The sequence below is a fragment of the Mustela putorius genome, unplaced genomic scaffold, assembly GCF_011764305.1.
Source record: "Mustela putorius furo isolate JIRA1106 unplaced genomic scaffold, ASM1176430v1.1 tig00537335_pilon_pilon_pilon, whole genome shotgun sequence".
In the NCBI taxonomy this organism is placed as follows: domain Eukaryota; kingdom Metazoa; phylum Chordata; class Mammalia; order Carnivora; family Mustelidae; genus Mustela; species Mustela putorius.
The window spans coordinates 3,413,702-3,434,760 of NW_025422457.1; the positions used below are offsets into that span (position 1 = coordinate 3,413,702).

At 52.6% G+C, this 21,059-nt stretch overlaps 1 protein-coding gene across 4 annotated transcripts in view; it reads right to left on the reverse strand.

The window, feature by feature from the left end:
* NMNAT2 (nicotinamide nucleotide adenylyltransferase 2) overlaps positions 1-21,059 on the reverse strand; it is a 188,694-nt gene that overhangs the window by 7,147 nt on the left and 160,488 nt on the right. For all 4 annotated transcript variants that reach the window (XM_045074296.1, XM_013064214.2, XM_004767924.3 and 1 more), the window contains 5 exons: positions 20,521-20,599; positions 16,575-16,701; positions 15,057-15,137; positions 13,830-13,874; positions 9,515-9,591 (listed from right to left, as the gene is read on the reverse strand). In XM_045074296.1, coding sequence (XP_044930231.1) covers positions 9,515-9,591; positions 13,830-13,874; positions 15,057-15,137; positions 16,575-16,701; positions 20,521-20,599 — 409 coding nt within the window. The remainder of the gene's footprint in view (positions 1-9,514; positions 9,592-13,829; positions 13,875-15,056; positions 15,138-16,574; positions 16,702-20,520; positions 20,600-21,059) is intronic.

The window sequence follows — 21,059 nt, forward strand, 5'->3', positions numbered from 1 at the left end:
AATTTTTGCTGTCCTTGTGCTGCTTCTTTCTCATGTCCCTAACCTTGTGCTATTGGAGTCCCCCCCCCACCCCCCACCCTCAGTCCTTGGACCCCTGGGGTGAGCAGATTCCACGCTGAGCAGAGCCAGACTCAGGGCTCGATCTTACGTCCTTGAGATCATGGCCTGAGCTGAAACCGAGAGTCAGAACCTTAACCAAACGAGCCATCCAGGCGCCCCTCTGTGACACCTTAAGCCACCGACCTGCAGCAACAGAAGATGAATTCATGCCCATCACCTCTCACTTAGATGGCCCTGGTCTCCTTGTTTTTCTCTTGCCCTTTTCAGTCTATTCCCAACAGCCAGACCGATAATATTAAAATAGATTGTGCTACTCCTGGTTCAAAAGTCTTCACTTAAATGTCACCTTCTCAGTGAGACCAGGCTGTTTCAAGTTGAGGGCCCGGCATGCAGACGCACTCGAGACTCGCACCTGCACAGCCCCTGCCCCTTCCTGGGTTTTGCACTCCTCCTTAGCGTTCATGTCTGTCCAATACCATACATATTTTCTTTGTCCAGCCCGACTTTTGTCTCTTTCTCTCTCTACTATAAAGGTAACCTCCATGAAGGCAGGGAGCTTTGTGTGTTTTGTTCACCGCTCTGTCCCCAGGGGACAAGGACCTGGTGGCTCTTATGTGCTTAATCGGTGCTGTTAACAAAGGAGATTTCTTCCGAGTCTCGTCTGGCAGCTGTTGTCGAGGCATTAGCTGACACACTCTCCCTGTCTCAGGACCTGGCAACAGGCCCACAGGACCTCATGGAAGCTCTGGGAGACCCAAAGACGTTACTCAAAAGATAGACTCTCAGGTCCCATGACGAGTAAGGGGGAAGCTTCCTTTGGCAGGTTCCCAGATTTGATCTGATTGGTGAGTGGAAGCATCTGGGGCAGCTCTAAAACCAGCAACAAAGGAGAGCCCCCAGACCTCCCCCCGAGGGATTTTGATCCGACATGTCTAGGATGGGCTGGAGCCTCTCTCTTTACAAAGCTCCCTAATCCTTCTGCTGGGCACCAGCCTCTGGGGAATTGTTGCTTTCAATCACATGGACAGTTGCCTAAGCTGCTAATTCTCTGGCTTGGTTTGGGATGAGGTCAAAATGAGATACTCGTAAGACAAGCCCCTTGGAGGATTCCAGCAAAAACAAGAACAAGGATGTCACCCTGTGCCCTGGGGAGTGGGGGTAGGGCATTGGGGTGGACATGTGACCCCAGGGAGTAGGGCGTTGGGGTGGACATGTGACCCCAGGAAACAAGAGGGTTACTCAGGCTCTCCCTGCCCATAGAGACTGCAGGAGTGTGCGCCCAGGCCCCTGGGACGGAGCTGTTATTCTGGTATGAGGGGTCCTCCTCTCCCGCGTGTTCATGAAGAGTTCTCCGCAGGTCCTGCCTCAGGGCTGGGGAGGTGGGTGAGTAGCCAAGGTAGCAGAGCTGTTCCGCTTGGCAAGTCCTTTTCCTGATGCTGACCAATATGAACCATACTGCTCTGCCACAATTAGCACGATCAGAGTAGAGTTCCCCAACCCCTGCCCCCGCCGCCGCCGCCGCCGCCCAGCAAACACTGGTCCTCTCGGTCGGGCTCTGGCCGGTCATGCCTGGGGTGGGGGTCTGTGACATTCATCCTGTTTCAGCTTCCTGCTCACAAGCACCATGTTTTGATCGTATCTTTTCATCCTCTGGTCAAAAGCTCCCCGGGGGAGGCAGGGGTGGGGATGGGAAGAGGAAGAGGGAGGGGGTAGACTCTGCTTCCCCAAATGTGGGGAATCTGAAGGAAGGATATGAGACATGTTGAGGGAGGAAGCAACTTGGCCTTGAGAACGAGAGAACACTGATGAGGACCCAAGCGGCAGATCGGGAAGGAACGGGAAGTTACCACCATCTTTCCAGGAGGCTGAATTTCAAGAACTGCACTGTGGGAATTGCGGGATGCTCTGGGCTGGGGATGCCCTGTGCTCTTAGCCAGGTACTTTCCTGGGCACCAGGGACAGAGGGTTGAGCAAGACAGAAGCGCTTCCTGTCTTGGATCAATCACTACCCAGGAGGAGGCATTAAACAAATGATTAATTACTTCAAGTGTGTCTGCTGCTGTGAAGGAGAAGGGCAGGTTACTATTAAGTAGCTGATACCTTGTCGTGGCTAATCCCTTACAAGTAACTGGTGAAAGTCTGGGCCACATTTCATGGTGTACTTAAACTCTCTGATGGGCTAAGCTCCTCCAACCAAGGAGGAGATACTCTTTCATCCCACAAACTCTCATGTCGTGTGTATGGCAAATGGGGCACTGTCCTGGTGCTGCCAGATAAGACGGGCAAACCTAGTATACTCGTAGCGCTTACCTGCCAGGAGGGAGAGACCATAAACCAAAGTGTAAATAAGAATGCATGCGGGGGGCATCTGGCTGGCTCAGTGGGTTAAAGCCTCTGCCTTCAGCTCAGGTCATGATCCCAGGAATCGAGCCCCACATCGGGCTCTCTCCTTGGCAGGGAGCCTGCTTCCCTTCCTCTCTCTGCCTGCCTCTCTGCCTACTTGTGCTCTCTGTCTGTTGAATAAATAAATAAAATCTTAAAAGGAAAAAAAGAATGCTGTGCTGGAATTAAGTACAATATTGAATATAAAACACAATGACCTTCAAGTTGAAACCAAAATGACAAGAAGGGGCCAGACACAGGGATATCTGGGGTAAGAGCACTCCTAGTTAGGGCAGAGCTAGTACGAAGGCCCTGAGGTAGGAAAAACTATTAAAAAACAGAACAGAACAGAACAAAATAGGTAGGACTGAAGCACAGAGAAGGAGGAAAAATAGACAAGGACCAGCTCGAAGATGGGGTTCATTCCAGTTGCGAACGGAAGTCATCAGAGTGTTTTAAACAGAAGGTCTGACTTCCATTGACAGCCGGATCCAATATACACTGATTTACCCAGGTGAGCCTAAGTGGTGAGATCTTCTGTAAGATCATTCTGAAATCAGGATTCAGGATCCTGACCATGTCCCCCGGACCATGCTCTCTTCTCTAGTTGAGGATGTTCGGGAATGGACAAGGGACTATCAGTAAGGAGGGAAACAAACAGGTATTAAGCCATCTGTTATGTGCCAAGCACAATACTGGGAGCTTTCCTGATTATTACACTTAACCCTTAGGACAGTGGTCTTCTGAGATAATGGGCCTCACTCCTCCCTTCACAGATGGGGACATCAAGACTCAGTGAGACAGACTAGCTAGTTAGTGATTTGAACCCACTCTGGTCTGCTTCAAAGGCTCTTTCTGCCATATCAAACCCCTTTGAGATCTGTTTCTTCAGATTCACATTTTAGTGACTTGAAACTTTTTTGGTTTGAAAGTATTTTCTTTTTTCTCCAGGTTTATCGTGGGCTTCCTCTGTTCATTACTCCACATCGCCCCCTGGAGGATATAATTTTGTCTATGTCCAGCTGGGTTGCAAAACGAGCGAGGAAAGGTGTCCAGCCGGAGCCACACAGTGGGTTAGGGGCTTCTGAAATATGCCCCACCCATTTCAGCAAAAAATCCCCCACCCTTGTTCTGGCCTCTGTCCCTCTCTGGAGGGAAAGCAAGGCAAGAGCAGCATTGAGAAAGCGGGAAGGCATTTCTAGAATGGCTCTTGTAATTGCAAATAAATGATCCTTCAAAGGGGTGTCCCAGAGGAAATTACCCCCATTCCCATTTCCAGTTTGGGGGGGTGTGAGAAGGCAAGAGATTCCAGACTCAGACAAAAGCTTGAAAACCAAACCAACAGTATCTTTCACACGAGAACCAGAATCTTCCATGATAGGAGCTAAGCCTCCTTCCCTAGAGCCTGTAAATTCGACATTGGTTTTATCAGTATGGGGGCCTAATCCCCTGGGGTGGAAGTGTCCACTGGGCTTCCGGGCTGGGGCTGGACTGTCTGATAAAAACCATCTGAGCCTGAAAGACCAAATGTTTGTCTTTGCTCTATGAGCCCTGGAGCCCTGGGATTTCTTCTGGAGTGGCTAGTGCCCCAGGCTCTTCCTTTGTTTATTTTCTTTGGTGGTTTTCCCATAGCTGGTAGATGTAGGAAGCAGTTAGCCCATGGCTGGTTGGCAGGAAAGATGTAGGGTACAGCCAATTAGAGCCAGCTTGTGGAATGCTGGGTTTCAAGAAGTACAAAAAGAAAGAAAAAGAAAACACAATTTCCTTACCCACCCATCTCTGGTGCCTCCAGTTCTGCCTTTAGATTTTCATTCCTTTGGGTTAATTATTGCCCCTTGCTCATTTGAAATGCAAAAACCATTTGAAAGCAGCTAATACATTTAATCATTAAACTGGATGACTTTGCCTGTTTGCTGAAAAGTCAAAAGGTTCTCAAATAAAGACCAAGATAAACTATCTATTTCCACCAGCCAGAACCATCTCCGCAGAACCTCTTACTCCCACTATTCCATCTTTCAAAGTCTTTTCTGGAACCAAAAAGCCCATCTTTCCATCCACTTACCCCAACCCTGCCCATTACTCAAAGCCCAGCTCAAGAGCTCCCCTCTTGCAACCTGCTATGAAATATATAAATTTCTCATTCTTCTGTCTTTTATGGATGAGATCTGAAGACTGGTGCCACCTCCACTTTCCCAGGAGTGTGCTAGGGGTTCACTGAGCTAATCCACGAACAACATCCAAGTCTTTACTATCTCTCTCCTCCACTAGAAAGCAAAGTGCACACAGTGGGAAGCTTTGTCTATTTTGTTCTCCCTGCTCAATCAGCCCTAGAACAATGTCTGGCACTTGGTAGGTATTCAACGATTATTTTAAAACCAATAGATGAATAAAGGCAACATTTTTGAGCGCTTATTAGTTTTGGGAACTCTTCTAAACCTTCCGCAATTTTATTTTATGCACTATAAAAAACTAATATAAAAAAAAGATATTTTTAGATTGCAAGTGCCTTAAGGACAAACAACGTGCTTATATTCATCCTGGGCTCAAAAACTCAGAAAGTATTAGCTGAAAGATTGACTGAAGGAAAGAATGCTGGAATCAGAATTAATTTGCAAGACTGCCTTCCATTATAATATGATGGATAAAGCTAGCTGACAGCGTAATAGCCCTAGACCACTGATTTTATCTGTGGGAGGGGAGTGAGTGTAACAGCTTCCGGCTTCAGCAATGTGTGTCCATGGCCGACCCTTTCTCTTCTGGCCTTGACTTCCCACAGAGCCTGCTCCACGCTTGGATACGTGCTTCGGTGCCGGCGCCAGGATGCCGCACAGCAAAGATCAGGTCCCCTAGGGGAGACGAACTCTAATAAAAACCCAGAGATGGTAAGGGCTGGCCCCTCGCCCCCAACCCCAGTTGCTGATCTCCAAAGCTAGCCCAGGAGCCTGGGTCTTGACTGCTCTCAGGAATCAAGAATGAAAAAACCAACTGCTTGGCCACACAAGCAGCTCTTTTGTATCCCCTGGAGAGAATCTTGATGAATATGTATGGAATTTTCTCCCCCTGGAATGTAAGGGGAAGGGTGTGTCATTGGTCAGAGGAGGTCAGAATTCATCGTGGGCTAATGGATCTTTGTGCCTAATAGGAAATGCCCAAGGGATGAGTTAGGAGGTGGGGTTGTTCCTTTGGCTGTGGTGTGAGACTTCCGGATGGAGAGCACTGATTCAGGAGTCCCGACTGCAAGACCTAGATGGACTCTGGGGAATTTGTGACCCGGTGGAGAAAGCCCGCTGGGGGACAGACCAACTCAGCTGCTTCCCCGCCCACTTTGAGCTTTGTCTACAAAAGGGTGGAGAGACTCTTGTTTCTCTCCATACCTGTCTGAACTAGTGCGGCTTTTCTCCTTCCGTCAGAATCCTCCGGATTCTGAAGAACATGGGAGGCTGGGGTGTGGGTCCAGGGCATGTGGCCTTCCCAAGGAACTTTGCTCTTCTCCCTACCTCCTGTCCCCAGTTGCAGGCAGATGCGGGGGTTTGGGCTCATGGTCACTAAACAGAGGACTGTGGCCAGCAATTATCCCATGGGCCATCAGGTAATGAAGAAATCTGGGATAGAAATAGGTCTCATATACCTCACCCCTGGTAATCTCGTGGTCAGGAACTGAAAACCCTAAAATGGAACCTTGCCAGGCAAACTCCAGATGGTAGAATTTTCTGGTAGGATAAGCAGGACTCACCCTGTACCTAGTCTTTAAAGTCCAACCTTCCTTTTCCAGACCCCGAGATCCACCCATCCCTCAACAAGCACGGTGAAATCATCTGCCGAGTCACTAACTAGTCGTGCGCTCGCTACATCCCCCTCTGCTCAGCCCAAACCTATTTCTAGCAGAGAACCGGACCCTTCACCAGACCCTGCTCTCTAATTTTCAGGGCAGAAAATGATGCAGTCAGTGGCTTTAAACTCACTGAAGAGATTTCACTAGATGTTTACGATGAGAGAAAATAGGAAAGACACCTTTGGAAAAGAAAGAAGAGGTTCCATGTTCTCTGCCTCCCTCCCCCCACCTTATCCCCCCTCCACACACACACAACTTCCACACTAGGAGGAAGCTAGAGATCGGTGAAAACCACGCCTCTCCTTCCACCCCAGCAGCACCCTAGGGGTGAAAACCTCAGAAGAAGACGAGTCCTGGTGATCATGGGTGGGTGGGGCCCAGCGCTGGGCTTCCAGACTTGGCCAGGGGCCCAGCAACACCCCACCACCTCCAAGTGACCATGAATGTCCAGACAGAGACGGCGTCCGTGGGGACCCCAGTGAACTGATGTTCACGTTCAGGGCCCACAGAAGCCTTCCAGGTTCTGCTAGTCGGTAATACGATAATTGAGACTCACTTCCCGTCAGCCCTGTGGAATAGATTTGGACTTGAATTTTAATTTGATTTAAATAAATCGAAGGTGATATTTCTAGCACACCTCTTCTGTGGGTTGAGATTCACACTCGTTATGTAAGGAAAGAGATCCTTGATTCCCCCCCCCACCTCAGGGGCCATGATTCTAAGGACCCACAGATTGGCTGTGGGTTAAATCAGGGGCCAGAGCAACTGACTGAGTGGGGATGGGGCAGCAGAGCCCTACCTACACTTCGGAGAGCCTTTTGGAGTGAGCTTTGAGCCTCTGCTCTACCCAAACCCCTGCTGCCTGTGCTGGGAACTGGAATTCTTACCCCCGACAGGAGAGTCCGACCCCCTTGGCGTGCTCCCTGAGGAGCCAGGCGGGGCGCTCTGGGTCTTCAGAGTAACCAACCAAGGGGGAGCACTCATGAGGTCTTGCTCTCCCTTCACTGTCAGTCCCAGTAAATCAACAGCTATTGGTTGCTCTAATTTTTTGTCTTAACCTGTGCTGTTGTTTCAACACCAGAGCCCAACAGGAAGAGGAGAGACCTGGGGCTCCTCTTCTTGGTCTTCAAAGGTCAGATCTGACAACAGCAAGAGCGGCCATTTTGGCAAGAAGTCGGAGGACCTGAGGTCGGCAATCTAACCGGGAGGAACAGAGAGGGACTGGCCGTGCTTCCAGGGCCCCAAATGCTCTAAGTTTCAGGCTCCAGAGAGCCTGGGTGGGCCCCCAAGAGGGGGCCCTAGGGATTCCCTGCTCCTGTGAGTGGCCCTCCAGGCTGCCGCCCCAGGGGCTGACTTCATCCTTCCTGGACTGTCTGGGCCTGTGAGTGGGATGTGTCCCCTCCCCGCCCCCAGCGGCCCCCATCCCCGATTTGCCTAGATTCTTGAAAGAGCTCTGCCGAGATCTGGAACACAACTTTGGCCGTCTTACTGTTTACATTCACAGCACTGTGTGAAGGAGAGAGGAAAGTAAAGGTTAATTAAGCCAATTCATCCAGAACTGAAAGGAGCTTTAGAATGTCACCTGCAAGACAAGGTCCAGGGGTAGAGGTCAAAGGCCTACACAGTATAATTCACCTCTGGGGAACTCTCCCTCCCCTCCTGGTCCTCCCACAGCGTGTGAGCACTCACCTTCACCTAGAATATCTCTGTGTATGTCTGTGAGTCTGTTTAGGTAAATTCGCTTATGAACGTTTGTTGTATATAACTGTGTGTCGGGTACTAGGCTGGGCACTTCATATACACCATCTCATTTAATTTCCCCCCACATCCTATGAGGTAGGCACTATTATTACACCCATTTTAGAGATGGGATAAACTGAGGCTCAAAATAGTTTTTGTCATGAGCTGTGTTCGAATAGAGCTGGAATCTGGAATCTGATCCTGAAGGTTCTCTCTCTCTCTCTCCAGAAACGTACATACATGTACCTGAAAAAATTTCCTATGTACATGTCCTGCTGCCTGACACTTGGGGGACTGTATTGCCTATTTTTGTAAATGTCAGAATGTGATAGATAACATACTATAGATTTTTTAAAGCACAACCAAGTTGTACTATGGGATGTTAACTAAACTTGTGATAATATTTTGCAATATATACAGATCTCAAATTATTGCAATGTACACCTTAAACGAATACCGTGTTACATATCAATTATATCTCAATAAACTGGAAATAAACTGAGGCCCAGACCATTGAGTGATTTGTTTGGGGTCTCACAGCAAGTTAATTTAAAAAAAAGTACTAGGTTTGGAATACTTTCTTGAGAACCCAACTTGCATAGGACTGTGGAACTGGGGCGGTGGGTGGGGGGCCTGGGTGGCTCAGTTGGTTAAGCGACTGCCTTTGGCGCGTGTCATGATCCCAGGGCCTGAGACAGAGCCCCACATCCGGTCCCCCCCCGCCCCCCCCCGCTCAGCTCAGCAGGGGGTCTGCTTCTTTCTCTGCCTCTCTCTTGCTCACTCTTTTGCTCAAATAAATAAAAATCTTTTTTAAAAGTGGGGGGCTATGGAATTGGGAACTAGCAATGGCGCAGGCTGGAATGAATGAGTGCAATGACTAAATTAATGAAAGAGCAAGAATGAACTTACAGACCAAGGGTGAGGAACCTGTGAATGAGCGGGTTTAAGACCATCACCAGCAGATCTGGCAATAAAAGATGTCCACGGAGCTTCTAAGTGGTGTAAGTCTAACTTCCTGTTTCTACCCCAGTCAATTGCTGGACGGATCGTACCGACCTTCTGCCGCAAGTGCCTCCCCTACTGACCCTTTGTTCTCGTTGAGGGAATTCTAGGGTGGTACTTACTACCTCTTCAAAAGGAATCAAAGGAAAACAAACCACAATCTCAAAAGGCCGCTGGGTTTTTTCTTAATCCCTCCCCTACCCACTGTCTCTGCCTCCGCCACACACAATCATTCCAGGTACTACTCGGAGAAGGTATCCTCTGACTCAGATTGCTTTCTTCCCCAGGGGCTTTCCAGGAGCAAACCCAAGGGGGAACTGAGTATAAAACTGCAGTCAGAGCCAAAGCTTGGGATCGGTGGGAGCTCATAGGAGATGGGCCCTTGGGTTGGGGAGGGGAGGTTGTGGGGGGAGGGGAGAGCAGAGGCCGAACCCAGGTGCCCCCTCCCCATCTTTCCCAGGCACCTGTGTGCAGTGCTGTAGGAGCCTTGTTACTCACATCCGCCTCGTTCCAGAGCCCGGGGATGCAGAAGGATTCCAGCAGGTCACTGCCACACAGCAGCAAGATCCGCAGCTCTGGGGAGGGGGACAGAGTTGGCACAGGGGTGAGTGGAGGCCTGGAAAACATTCAACTCTCAGCCTCGCCCCTGATAAATACAGAAGCCTCTCATTCCTGGGCCTCCAGCACCCAGCTCCACCAGGCTCCCCTGCACCGTGGTGTGTGCAGTGTAGACAACTTTGCCTGGCTGGGTCATCTACAGACCACTCTTATGCCCCTGTGGGAGGAGTTTCTCATGCAGGGCTGGGCGGGTCTTGGTTTGCCTGGTACTGAGGGTTTCCTGGGACAGAGGTCATTCCCTGCTAAGCCGGGAGGGCTGCTCATCCCGAGAGAGATGGAGCCAGCCATGTGGCTTGTCTAAGGTCTGTGGGGCTCTCTCTCCTGCTCCATATCAAGGTCAGGTGCTAACAGAGCTCGGCTCCTCTGTTGCCGTGCATTATCCACACTTTGTCCTTTATCACAAATGCGGACATGATGAAGGGTCTGGGGGGACACAGTGTCTCCATGCAGTCACTGAGTTCACTGGATGTCCTTTCTTTACCAGGCCACTGTCCTCAGCAAGGAGCCTGAGAAGCGGAGTTGAGCCCCCCCGCCCCCCCTCCCAGGTGCATGTCCTGCTTGTCCTTTGTTTTCCTTCCTTCCCCATGCCCACTCTGCATCACCCCAGAGAAGCCCCTTCAAAAAGGACTGACTGACTTACTAAACCGGAGCAGTGGCGGGGGTGGGGGGGGGGGATCCTGGGATTCTCCAAACCACACGGGGAGGGACACCTGCCAGGTGTGGAACGTCTGGTTCCCAGGCATCCTGGGCCCTCCAGCGAGAGGCTGTGGCTGTGGGCATCTTTTCCAAAATGGGAGGGATGGCCCTGCCCTGAGACCACTTCCAGAGACCACTGCCACCCTGCACCGAGGCTGAAATGCGGCCGTTAGGTCGGCCTACCTGAGACGCCACAGTTCACTTGGGGAACCTGACCAGGATTCAGACGGTGACCTTGTCCCTGCTGTGGAACTCTTCAGATGGTTCAGAAAAGGCAGGCCACTGGGCTGACGACAGTGTCAGTATCTGTCCCACCCGTAGCCCGTCCTCAGGGAGCCCCGTGGAGCCCTGGGTCCTTTGCTCCTAAATATTCCTGCAGCTTCTCCCCCCCCTCCCCCCTGCCGCCCCCATGCCATTCTGTAGCCCAAACATCTGCTCAGGGGCAGGGACCTTAATTTAACCTTCTAGCCCCTGGCCTGGCAGAATGACCTGCACACAGTAGGTGCTCGGGACGTACCGAGTACGTGAACAACAGACAAGTTGCCCGCAGAGGCCATGCAGGAGAGTGGTCTAAGAGCCTTCTAGGCCATCTGGGATGGTTCTGCTGGGGCCATCATGGCCTTTCTGTTTGCAGTCTGGGGGGCCCTGGGGGAAGTGGTGTCTCCCTCCTTTCAAGTTATGCCATGGGACTTCTGTCCCAACTCCGCATCTGTGGGGAGAAACCAGTCTCCCTATGGCTGAGAGGAGCCACACTGGGCTCCCTCCTGGGATTCTACGGCTCCCCACCTCCCACTTGGAACCACCCAGGGCTCCAAGTGTCCTCGTTCTGTGGAAAGAGATTGCCTGTAACTCTGTACTGTAACTCAGATTGCCTAAAATTTCGGTCAGGTGCCACTGTCCAGAGGCTGTGCTGGCCCTTGGATTTCTCTGTGTCGGCAGACCCTGAATTAGACAGTGCCTGGAGACATCTCTGGGTGCTAAGACCAGGGGGAGGGCATGTGCTCCTGGCATCTGTGCTCGGAGGACAAAAATGCTGGGGAACGTCCTAGGAGACATGTGGCAGCCTCCAAGACACAGAATTGTTTATTTCCAAATGTCAATAGCCCACAGTTGAGAAAGCCTGCTCGATAGCCATGAAAATAACTCTTTTCTATTCTTGAGTAAGGAACTCCCTTGAATACAGTGGTTTTTTTTTTTTTTAAGCCAAAGCACAGAAAGTTAAAAAGTGGGGTGTCCGCCTTTTCTTACAGGACCAGAACTGAGGCATTTGTCACAGCCCAGAGGCCCCGGCAGAGCCTGGGATCCCATGCATGGCCGCTGGAGGGCAGCAGCGATCTCTCCTGGTTTGTTGCCGGAGACTAAGGCAAGCATTTCCAGCTCCCAGAGCCTTTGCTCGCTGGCAGCCCCCAAGAGTGGCTTGGTTTAAGAACATGGAAATGGAGCCATAGGCGCTAGCTGAGCTAGAACAAGGCGTTTTCCTTCTTGCAAGGTGCAAGGGGATTTCAAAAAGGGGACTAATGAGCCAGAGGGCCCCTAGCACACAGTCGGGAAGCAAGGCAGCTTCCTTTCACCTCCTCTGCGCTCCACCTCCCACCCGGGTTCACCCTCTTCCGAGGATCCAGGGCCAGGAGGTAGAATCCACACTGTCCCGCCCCACACCCCTCCCAGGAAGCCAGGCTCTGTGAAGTCCAGGACCCCCGGGGCCATTTCCAGTTCCCACTGCCCTCTGAGGCCACACCACCAGGACCACACCAGGCCCGGAATGGATCCTGACAGCTGTGGCCGCCCAGCTTCCCTTTCTTGGAAAGAAGAGTAAGATGGGGTCAGGCTAGTGAGATAAGGAACTTGCTGCAAATTGTGCAAACACTCATTAGCTCGGCCTCCCTGTGGGCGGGGCGCTCCCGCAGGTACGGCCTCCCGCACTGGCCCAGTGAGCCAGGAAGGTAAACGAGCTTGCCACGGTGAATGCTTTCGGGAACAAGGAACGAGAGAAACACTCGTTGAATACAGTTGCAAATGCAATTCCTGGCCAGGTGCAGAATTGCTGGAAGTGGGAGTTCAAGGCTTGCTTCTCCTCCCCCTTGGGGTGCTTGGGAATTGGGGAACCTGGACCCAAATACTTCTGCCCTGTTTTGGGGGAGCAACCAGGAAGCCACGCTGCTGCTTTCTGTGGCTTCCAGACGGTGAAGGGTGGGGAAATAAAGGACATTAAAATACAGGAAAGTGGGGCGCCTGGGTGGCTCAGTGGGGTAAGCCGCTGCCTTCGGCTCAGGTCATGATCTCAGGGTCCTGGGATCGAGTCCCGCATCGGGCTCTCTGCTCAGCGGGGACCCTGCTTCCTCCTCTCTCTCTCTCTGCCTGCCTCTCCGACTACTTGTGATTTCTCTCTGTCAAATAAATAAATAAAATCTTTAAAAAAAAAAGTTTAAAAAAAAATACAGGAAAGTAACTCAGAAGCGAGTTTTGAGTACTCAGGATCTTTGTCGTTAATACAGTGAATTTAATTGTTGTTTAAAATGACTTAATTTTTAGTATTGGCTACATTTGACAACCAGTTTGCTTACTTCCTGAAAATCTTAGACAGGGTTCTGACAAACCAGTAGGAGTCAACTCGGGTACACCACTGCTCCTCAGATCAGAAGCCGAGACCCAGGGAGGCTCCTTGAATCGATGTCACATGTGCCGGGCCTCCTGGCAGAGGCCCTGGGGCTCCCGGCATCGTCCTATGCTCCAGGACCACAGCACCCACCCCCAGCCCTGGGGATGGCACCTTCGCAGCTGGGATGGCAGACTGGGCGGGTCCACCGGACACCAGGCTGCCCCCCACACTAGCGTTCCAAGCATGCCAGTTGTCACTGACCCTCCTTGTCACCTGGTACCGCGCCAACTCCAGGTCCACTCTGAGCCATCTGTCCCTTCCTCAGCTTCATACACTCCCGTCTCTCACCCACCCTGGAACCTCAGTTTTCTGGTTTGCTCCCCAGGGTTCCACAGGACTGAGCTCATTTCCACAGGTGGGTCAGCTCCTTCCCATCCCACGACTGGTGGGTGGAGCCACGGTCCGTCCACCTCCTCCCACAGTCCCGGGATGCCTTAGCCTCCGCCCACCCCACGGCTGCCGGCTGCGGGAGGTTGTGGAGGTGGCTTTCGGCTTCCTCTCCTCCTTGCCCTCCAGCCCAGAAGTAAGGAAGAAGATAAGGAAGACGGGGAAGCTTCTCGGCCTCACACAGTGTCTTGGGCCAAAGAAAGGTCTTGGGCTGCGGCAGAAGCTTAACTTCCACGTGTCTGGGATGAGAAAGACGAGGCTCTAACGGGATCACTGCCAAGCCGGCCAGTCCTACCTCCCAGGAACTGGCCTGGTGGAGATATCGGAGAATCTGCTCTAGTCTGGAGCCGGTGTTCTGGGAGCCAGCACTGTTGCGAGCACAACACAGGGTCTCCAAGCCTCTCCCCCCGCCCAACTCTGCCCCCGCGTGTCCCCGCTTTTCCGGCCACTTACCGATCTCTTCGTACCGCATCACCGTGCCCAGATTGGCATTCTCATCTAGGGAGGAGAGAGGGAACGGAGAAGCGTGAGGGGACGGACTGACTGCCACCTGTGCACACTGTCGGCCAGGGGCCTCCTCAGGAGTGTGTGAGCAGGGGGGTGGGAACGCACGGGATGGGGGGGGTCATTGCCTCCCTGCACAGAGGGCATCTGAGTAGTGATGGAGAGAAATCCGGCCTACAGTGCAAAGGACGTAGCCCCTCGTGCTGCACGGTGGGAATTCACATTTCTGGGCCTTTAAAGAATCGCACGGCTTCGCTGGGAAGCCGATGATGAACATACATGAACACACACACACACACACGCTCCTGCTAAGCACCTTCTGTTTCTGTCTGTATTTGTGGGAGGTAGTCCACAAAAGCAACGTCCTCTAAACACAGAGAAACGGCTCTCAGCATCACCAGGAGGCAGCCCCAGGGGGCTGCCTGGTTCAGAGAACTAGCATAGCTGAGCGCATTGAGATGGCAGATACAGCAAGAGCCCGTGAAGGACGAGAGAGACAGAGGCTGGGACCGTGCTCTCGAGTGCTCCTCAGCAGTGCCGACACGGGGGTTCACGGTGTGCACAAAACCACAGACCTGCCACCTTGGTCCCCTGTCTCCTTTCCTCCTCTGCTACCCCTCTTAGTTCCTTTTGGAAAACTGGAAATCTCAGAAGTGGCAGAAGTCAGCCCCAAAGCATCAAAGGAATGAGGTCTAGACCTTCAGCAGTTCTGCAGATTTGAACTGGGAGGCAGCGACTCGGACATTCTCATCCATAGAGTCCTCGAGGGAACAGCCAGAAACAGGGAATTAAGGAAGGAGCATGGGTGTTGGTAGCCTATCGGAGGGGTGCATACACTGCCAGAGCTGGGAGGACCTGAGGAAGGATTCTGGGCCCCTGAAAACTCTTAGGCATGTGACCTCATTCTGTGTGTGGGGGCGGGGTGGGAGGGGTGGGGGTGGGGAATCAGCACAGCAATACTGCGGTCTAAGGTCTAGGCAGCTGCAGGCTAGGTGGGTCACACCCTCGGGACTCTTGCCCTGCAAGCCTGGGGACTTTCCTGTTTACTTTGTTTTCTCTCCACCTTGCTCTTTCAACTGTCATCCCACAGCAGGTGCTGGGAGGTGTTTGCGGAAGGAATGAAGGGAGGGGACAAGGAAGAGACGGGACCGGCAAAGAAGGTCGTTGCTTCCTTACCCACAAAGGTGAAGCGCTCCACTGGTGGGCGGACACAGCAGATCCGGCTTAGACTTTCTCCCACCTTCCCCAAGATCTTGGCTATGAGAGAGAGCAAGACAGACAGGGACAGAGGGAGAGAACCACTCACCACTTACAGCCGGGCCTGTGGGCCACTTAAACAATAGGGTTGCCCTGGAGCGGGCAGGGGTTGGGTAGTGGGAGGCAGGAGGGTAGAGAGAAAGAAGAGAAATGTGACAGCAAACATTCCTTCCCGTTCACAGTCCAAGGCGCAAGCATCGTGAGCCACAGACTGGAATCTGTTTTCTGCTTGTGTTTATTATACTGTCAAAAACCGGAAAATGTAGAAGAGGAAAATATATAAAAAGGAAAATAAAAAGCACCTGTAATCCCACCCCAGGAGACAACCACCACTAACACATGGGTGTACTATTTCTTTTCCTCCACTTAAAAAAATAGGCATTACGCAGGTTTGTTTGCACACCATAAGTTGGCTCATATTACGTGTTTAAAAGACATATGGGCTATTTGCTCCTTTTTAAATATGAGCCTTACCCTTCATTCCTTCCCATGAAGATGGATTTGATCATAATCAGACACCTACTTGGGCTGAGAGGGATCTGGTTTTTGATGTCCTCTCTGAGCTCTAACCCAGAAAATCTTTCTGAGCCCCCACATGTAGCTATATGAAAACTATGAAATTCTGGCTCCTTGTGAACTACCCTGTTTCGAACAGACTAATAATCTAATAGCTTATGGTCTCTAGGTTTGAAGAGTATGAACAGGATCCGCCTCTTGCAATGGGTTGGTAAAAAAATGTTGGAAAAAATATGGACCTTGGAATTGAATAGTCCTGAACATGACCTCTGACTCTTCCACTTTTGAGCTGTGTGACCTTAGGATAATCACTTGCCCTCTCTGAATTTCAGTTTTCTCCTTGTAAATGGGAATATAATATCTATATCACAGAATTACGGCATAAAATGCGAATCCATGTAAAGCACTGGGCATTGTATGGGCATACAGTACTCCGTGTTGGGTAAATGTTGGAGCCCTCGCTTTCTGCCACTGAAGAGGCGGCTGAGAGTTTGGGATTCTGAATGCTGATGCCTGGGTTTGACTCCTAGTCCTGCTACGTCTTCACTGTGTGACCTTGGGCAAGACTGTCAACTCCCTTGGAAGAGGCAGAGAAAAATGCTGCCTTCCATATTTTTAATTCCCAGGAAGACAATTATAAATAGAATTTGTAAATATTATTTTTAATTATAAATTTATAATTATAAATATTAGAAAAATGCACACCATCAACCCCGTCTCTCTCTCACTGTGACTGCTTCTCTTTGATGCTCTATTTTAAGGACTAGAGCATCAGTGTCACCTTGTTAAAAGTGCAAATTTTCCTCCCCCTCCCAGACCTACTGAGTCACATTCTGGGGGAGGGCCCAGCAGTCTGGATTCTAACCAGCGTCCAGGTGATTCTGAGGTCTGAGAGCCGCAGCTCCCACCAGGGTCCCCTACCTGCAGTGGGTTTGCTGGACACGTTGCTGTTCTGGTAAATGGGCTGGGGGGTCTCATTTTGGGGCTGTCCGATCACTGGCGTCATGGAAGGTGTGTTGACGTTGGAGAGGATACAGCCAGTCACCCGCTGGGGGAAGGGAGAAGTGCAAGGTCAGTGGTATTAGCCAAATAACTTATGAAGAGCATTCCTAGTTATCGTCAACCGCTCATCTGTTCACCCATCCCGGGGAGGCCACTGGGCGCTGAGCTGGTGGCAGGGGCGGGTTCTAGACCCAGCGGCGTGGCGTGGCTGTGTGAGGCCAGCAGGAGGCCAGATCGCTAGCTCAGTGCTGGGAAGGCATGACATGTGGTGTTGCCCTGGTTCAAGTCTGAGCTCTGCCCCACTCTGGCTGCGTGACCTTGGACAGTTACCGTCACTTGAACCTCAGCTCAGGAGTTTGACATGGACAGGCCCGGTGGCTGCCTTTCTGGGCTGTAGTCTGGCACCTGGCCGCCGATGTTGTAACCTCCCATGTGACGTGCATTCCTGCCCTCCCTGCCCACCGCACGGGCCGCAGACGAGGTCGTGTCTGCAGAAGGGCTGTGTACGCTTTGGAAAGGTCATATGAATACCAGGCACTATCACCACCTGTCGCCTCTCCAGGCCAGGGACGCCAACGGCAAGGCCAAGGCTGAGAGTGGGGCCAGGCGAGCGGGATGTGTTTGTGTGGCAGGAAGAGGCGGGGGGCTGGGCACTCTTTCGCCTGCTTGTCAGTGTGGACGCACATTCCAGAGCCAAACGGATATTCTCCGTGTATATTCTATTGTGCTGGATTATCTGGCCTGCTGCTTCCCTCGGGCCGCAGAACTCATGGAGCTGATAAGGCCACGTCCTGCCCCGCTGACCCAGATACCCACCCCCTTCCCTGCTGTGGGTGCGAGAGCTCCAGAATCCGTTCAGCTTTCCAAGGGCCGGTGCTTCTGCAGGTCCCTTTCCAGATAGTATCTCACCCCCATGCACCCCTCTTTCTGGATTTCTGAGTCCCGCTGCCAGAGAACCCCAAGCTGCGGGGCTGCTGTGGCCCTCGTGACCCCCGGAAGGTCCGTCTTCCACACAGAGGGCAGAGAGCGGCACTGATGCCTTCTGAGCCCCAGAGGACAAGCGTTTGTTCTGTGGAGTGACCTGTCCCCTCTGTCATGTTCTTGACGCAGGACGGTCCCAGCAGCAGCCAGCCCCATCTGGGAGCCTGCCGAGGCCCCCCAACAGGCTCTTCCCCGCCTGCTTGTGGCTGCTGGAGGGGAAGGGCCGGCCTGCCTCCTTTTTCATTATTTCACCTCCGGAAACGGAAGCGCCACATTCTCGTTTAGCTGAGGAAATGCTTCCTCCCGCTGCCTGCACGGCGGGTCCCAGGGGACTTGTTCTAGGTGGAGAAGAAAAGGGCTGGCTGTGTGCCCCACTCTGCCCTCGTCACCCCTCCGCGGGCTCTCACGTTCGCAGAGACCCTTCCAAGCATGGGCTCGGGTCACCTCTAAGTAAGCCCTGCCTCAGTCTCTCCAACAGGTCTGCCGTCCACGCCGGGAACACCGGCCTGATGGTAGAACAGGAGCGATGGTGTGTCCCCCACCGCCATTGTAGGCAGGGGTCCTGGGGACTCACATTCTCTACCGGCCTGTGTCACTGGAAGGGCTGAGCTCCTGGCTGTGCTGCTCTGGCCCAGACTCCCGCCTCCCGGCATGAGTAATCGAAGGAGGGTTCGGGAAGCCCAGGCGTTTGGAAGAAAAACAGTGGGCAGACTTCATGGCTGGTACAGGCAGGGCGCCAGCACGTCTGCAGGGTCCCAGATTCCTCCTTTCCATCACGGAGCCCGAGGCTGCCGTGTGATCAGAAGGCACACAGGCCCCCACGGACCCCCAGCTGATGTGTGGTGTTGAAAGACTCCTCCCCTAGAAGATAGATAGGATAACTAACCGCTTGTTTGCTTTTCTGTAAACCGCTGGCTTTTAGGTATAGACCAGGTTATTAATTAGGTTATTAATTGCTTATTAATCGCTCTTTTGCCCTTCTGTAACCGCTTGGCTTATAGAAATAATAGAGACGCCATGATGGCATTCCTACCTTCCCCCTTCTTGTTCCCCTTTCCCGCCTCTCTCCTCCCGCGCGCGGGCCCTCAGAACCAATCAGCTTGTTCCCCCTTCCCGCCTCTCTCTTCCCGCGCGTGGGTCCTTAGAGCCAATCAGCAAACTCCATGTATGCCTTTTTCAAAAGTTCTAACTGTCAACCAATCAGTTGCGTCCCACCCAAAACTTGTTTGTACCTGTTTATAAAAACCCGGCGCCACCACAGCCGGGTGTGCTCAGCTAGCAGGAGCTGCTGACCACCCGCAGGCACCTGTGTAACAATAAAGAACCTCTTGCTGATTGCATCCAGTGGCAGTGTTGGATTCTTGGGTAAGGGGATCCGCAGGTCTTTCAGTGTGAGGCATAAACTGCTGTGAAGTCCCCAAGATTTTAAGGATGTTTGTTAACACAGCGTATCTTAGCCTCTCCTGACTGATACTGTAGGATAGGAGGGGATGCCTGCTATTACTGCGGGGGTTGAGACCAGCACAGGGAGCTGGTGAGTGCCCCTCAATGGCAGAGTCCCTTCAAGGGGATCAGAAAAGACTCCGGATGCCTGTAAAGGATTCTGAAGAGGGAAGGAAGGGAGGTTCGCTGTGTCAGTTCCAAGGGGGACAAACCTAGCAGATGAGGCAACAGCTCGCTAGAGCCCGCCCTCTTCCTCTTCCTCTTCTTCTGGACTTCCTGGAGGGTCAGGAGCCCAGAGCTGGCCCCGTTGGTGGAGTGTGATGCCGACGGCTCCCCAAGGAGCGGTTGCTGACACCCACTGATGCAAAACACAGAAGGGCAGCCGCGCCCCCTGTGTCGGAACAGTGCCGTCCAGACTGCCGCTTGCAGCTGACAAGAGCACCGTGACAGGGTCAGGGTGCTGACTCTGGTCTTGGGCAGTCAGGCTTCTTGCTACGGTGGCTCTGCTCTTCCTGCCGTCGCTGCCGAGACCGAGGGGCCGCTGTCAGTCTGGGAAGGATGCTTTCCTCACACTCTGGCCAGTGGGGCTGGGGGGCATGGCTCTTGTTATAACCTGGTCACCAGCTCTTCAGTGGCTGCAACCTGAGCACAAGCCACGGGCTCCCATCCAGGGGAGACACAAAACAATGGCTGTGTGTCCTCAGGTAGATTGGCTTACCTCTCTGGGATTCCTTTTTTTTAAAAAAAGATTTTATTTATTTGACAGACAAAGATCACAAGTAGGCAGAGAGAGAGGGGTGGGGAGGCAGTCTTCCTGCTAAGCAGAGAGCCCAATATGGGGCTCGATCCCAGGACCCTGGCATCATGACCTGAGCCAAAGGCAGAGGCTTTAACCCACTGAGCCACCGAGGTGCCCTTCTGGGCTTCCTTTTGTCCACTCATATAAAAAGGACCAGAACATTGCCTGCCTTGGAACTCATGAGAGGACCAATGAGAGTGAACAAAGGGACAGCGTGTGGCAGCGGTGAGGGGGTCTCGGCCACAGCACCCAGTGCTGGAGTGAGGGGACTGGCAAGTCCATTATAGATGGGGGTGGAGCCCCCGGATGCTCATCCCCTCTCTCTCCCCCATGCTCCTCTGTGCCCCACCTTCCGGGCCAGGTCTCCTTCCCTCCCCACTTTCTGAAGTCTGTTCTCACTCCCACCCTGGGTTTGCTGTCAGAAGTTGAAAACCAGCCCCTGTCAGATTGAGCAGGGGGGCAAGGTGGGGGGCAGGCTCTAGTCCGACTCCTTAACTGGCTGCTCTCCTTCCTGCTGGGGGACCTGGTCTCCCACCGCTGCCCGAGAAGCCGGACACCGAACCAGGTCTGTAGGCCAGCAGCACTCTTACCGGGCCTGCCTGGTTTCGGGGGCACCCGCCCCCCTGCCGTGGCCCAGCTCACCTTCATGAGGTCCCGATGGTGCTCCAGCACGCTGCACGTGGTCTGCCAGGTGTCCTGATAGCACTCCCAGGGGTCCACCCTAACAGAACCAGAAAGAGGCTTCCCACGGTTTCCATTCTCACACTCATTCCTCACTGGTCATTTCCAGAGCCTGTAGCTCAGGGAGCTCAGCAGACTGGCCTCTGCCGCATACTCAGATCCCAAATCAGATCAAACGTGGGCTTGAAACACCTTCCTACCCCTCAGTTTCCTCCTCTGTAAAACGGGAGGAGTACGGGGCTTTGGGAAAGTGATGTTTTCTTCCTGTGCCACTTTTCCCACCTGTAAAAATGACGATGTGACTCTCTTGTGGGGTTATTAGAAGGGCTCGATGAGTTTCATAAACAAAGTGCTTAGTACAGAGCCTTGCTCTGATGCTTCCCCACACAATGGAGATTTTCCTCTGGGCCCTCGAGGATTGGGGTAAGGATTCAAAGCCAGGCCCTCATCGAGTAGCGAGCGAGTAGCGGCTGCAGATACCTGAATTGGGGGATCCGCCC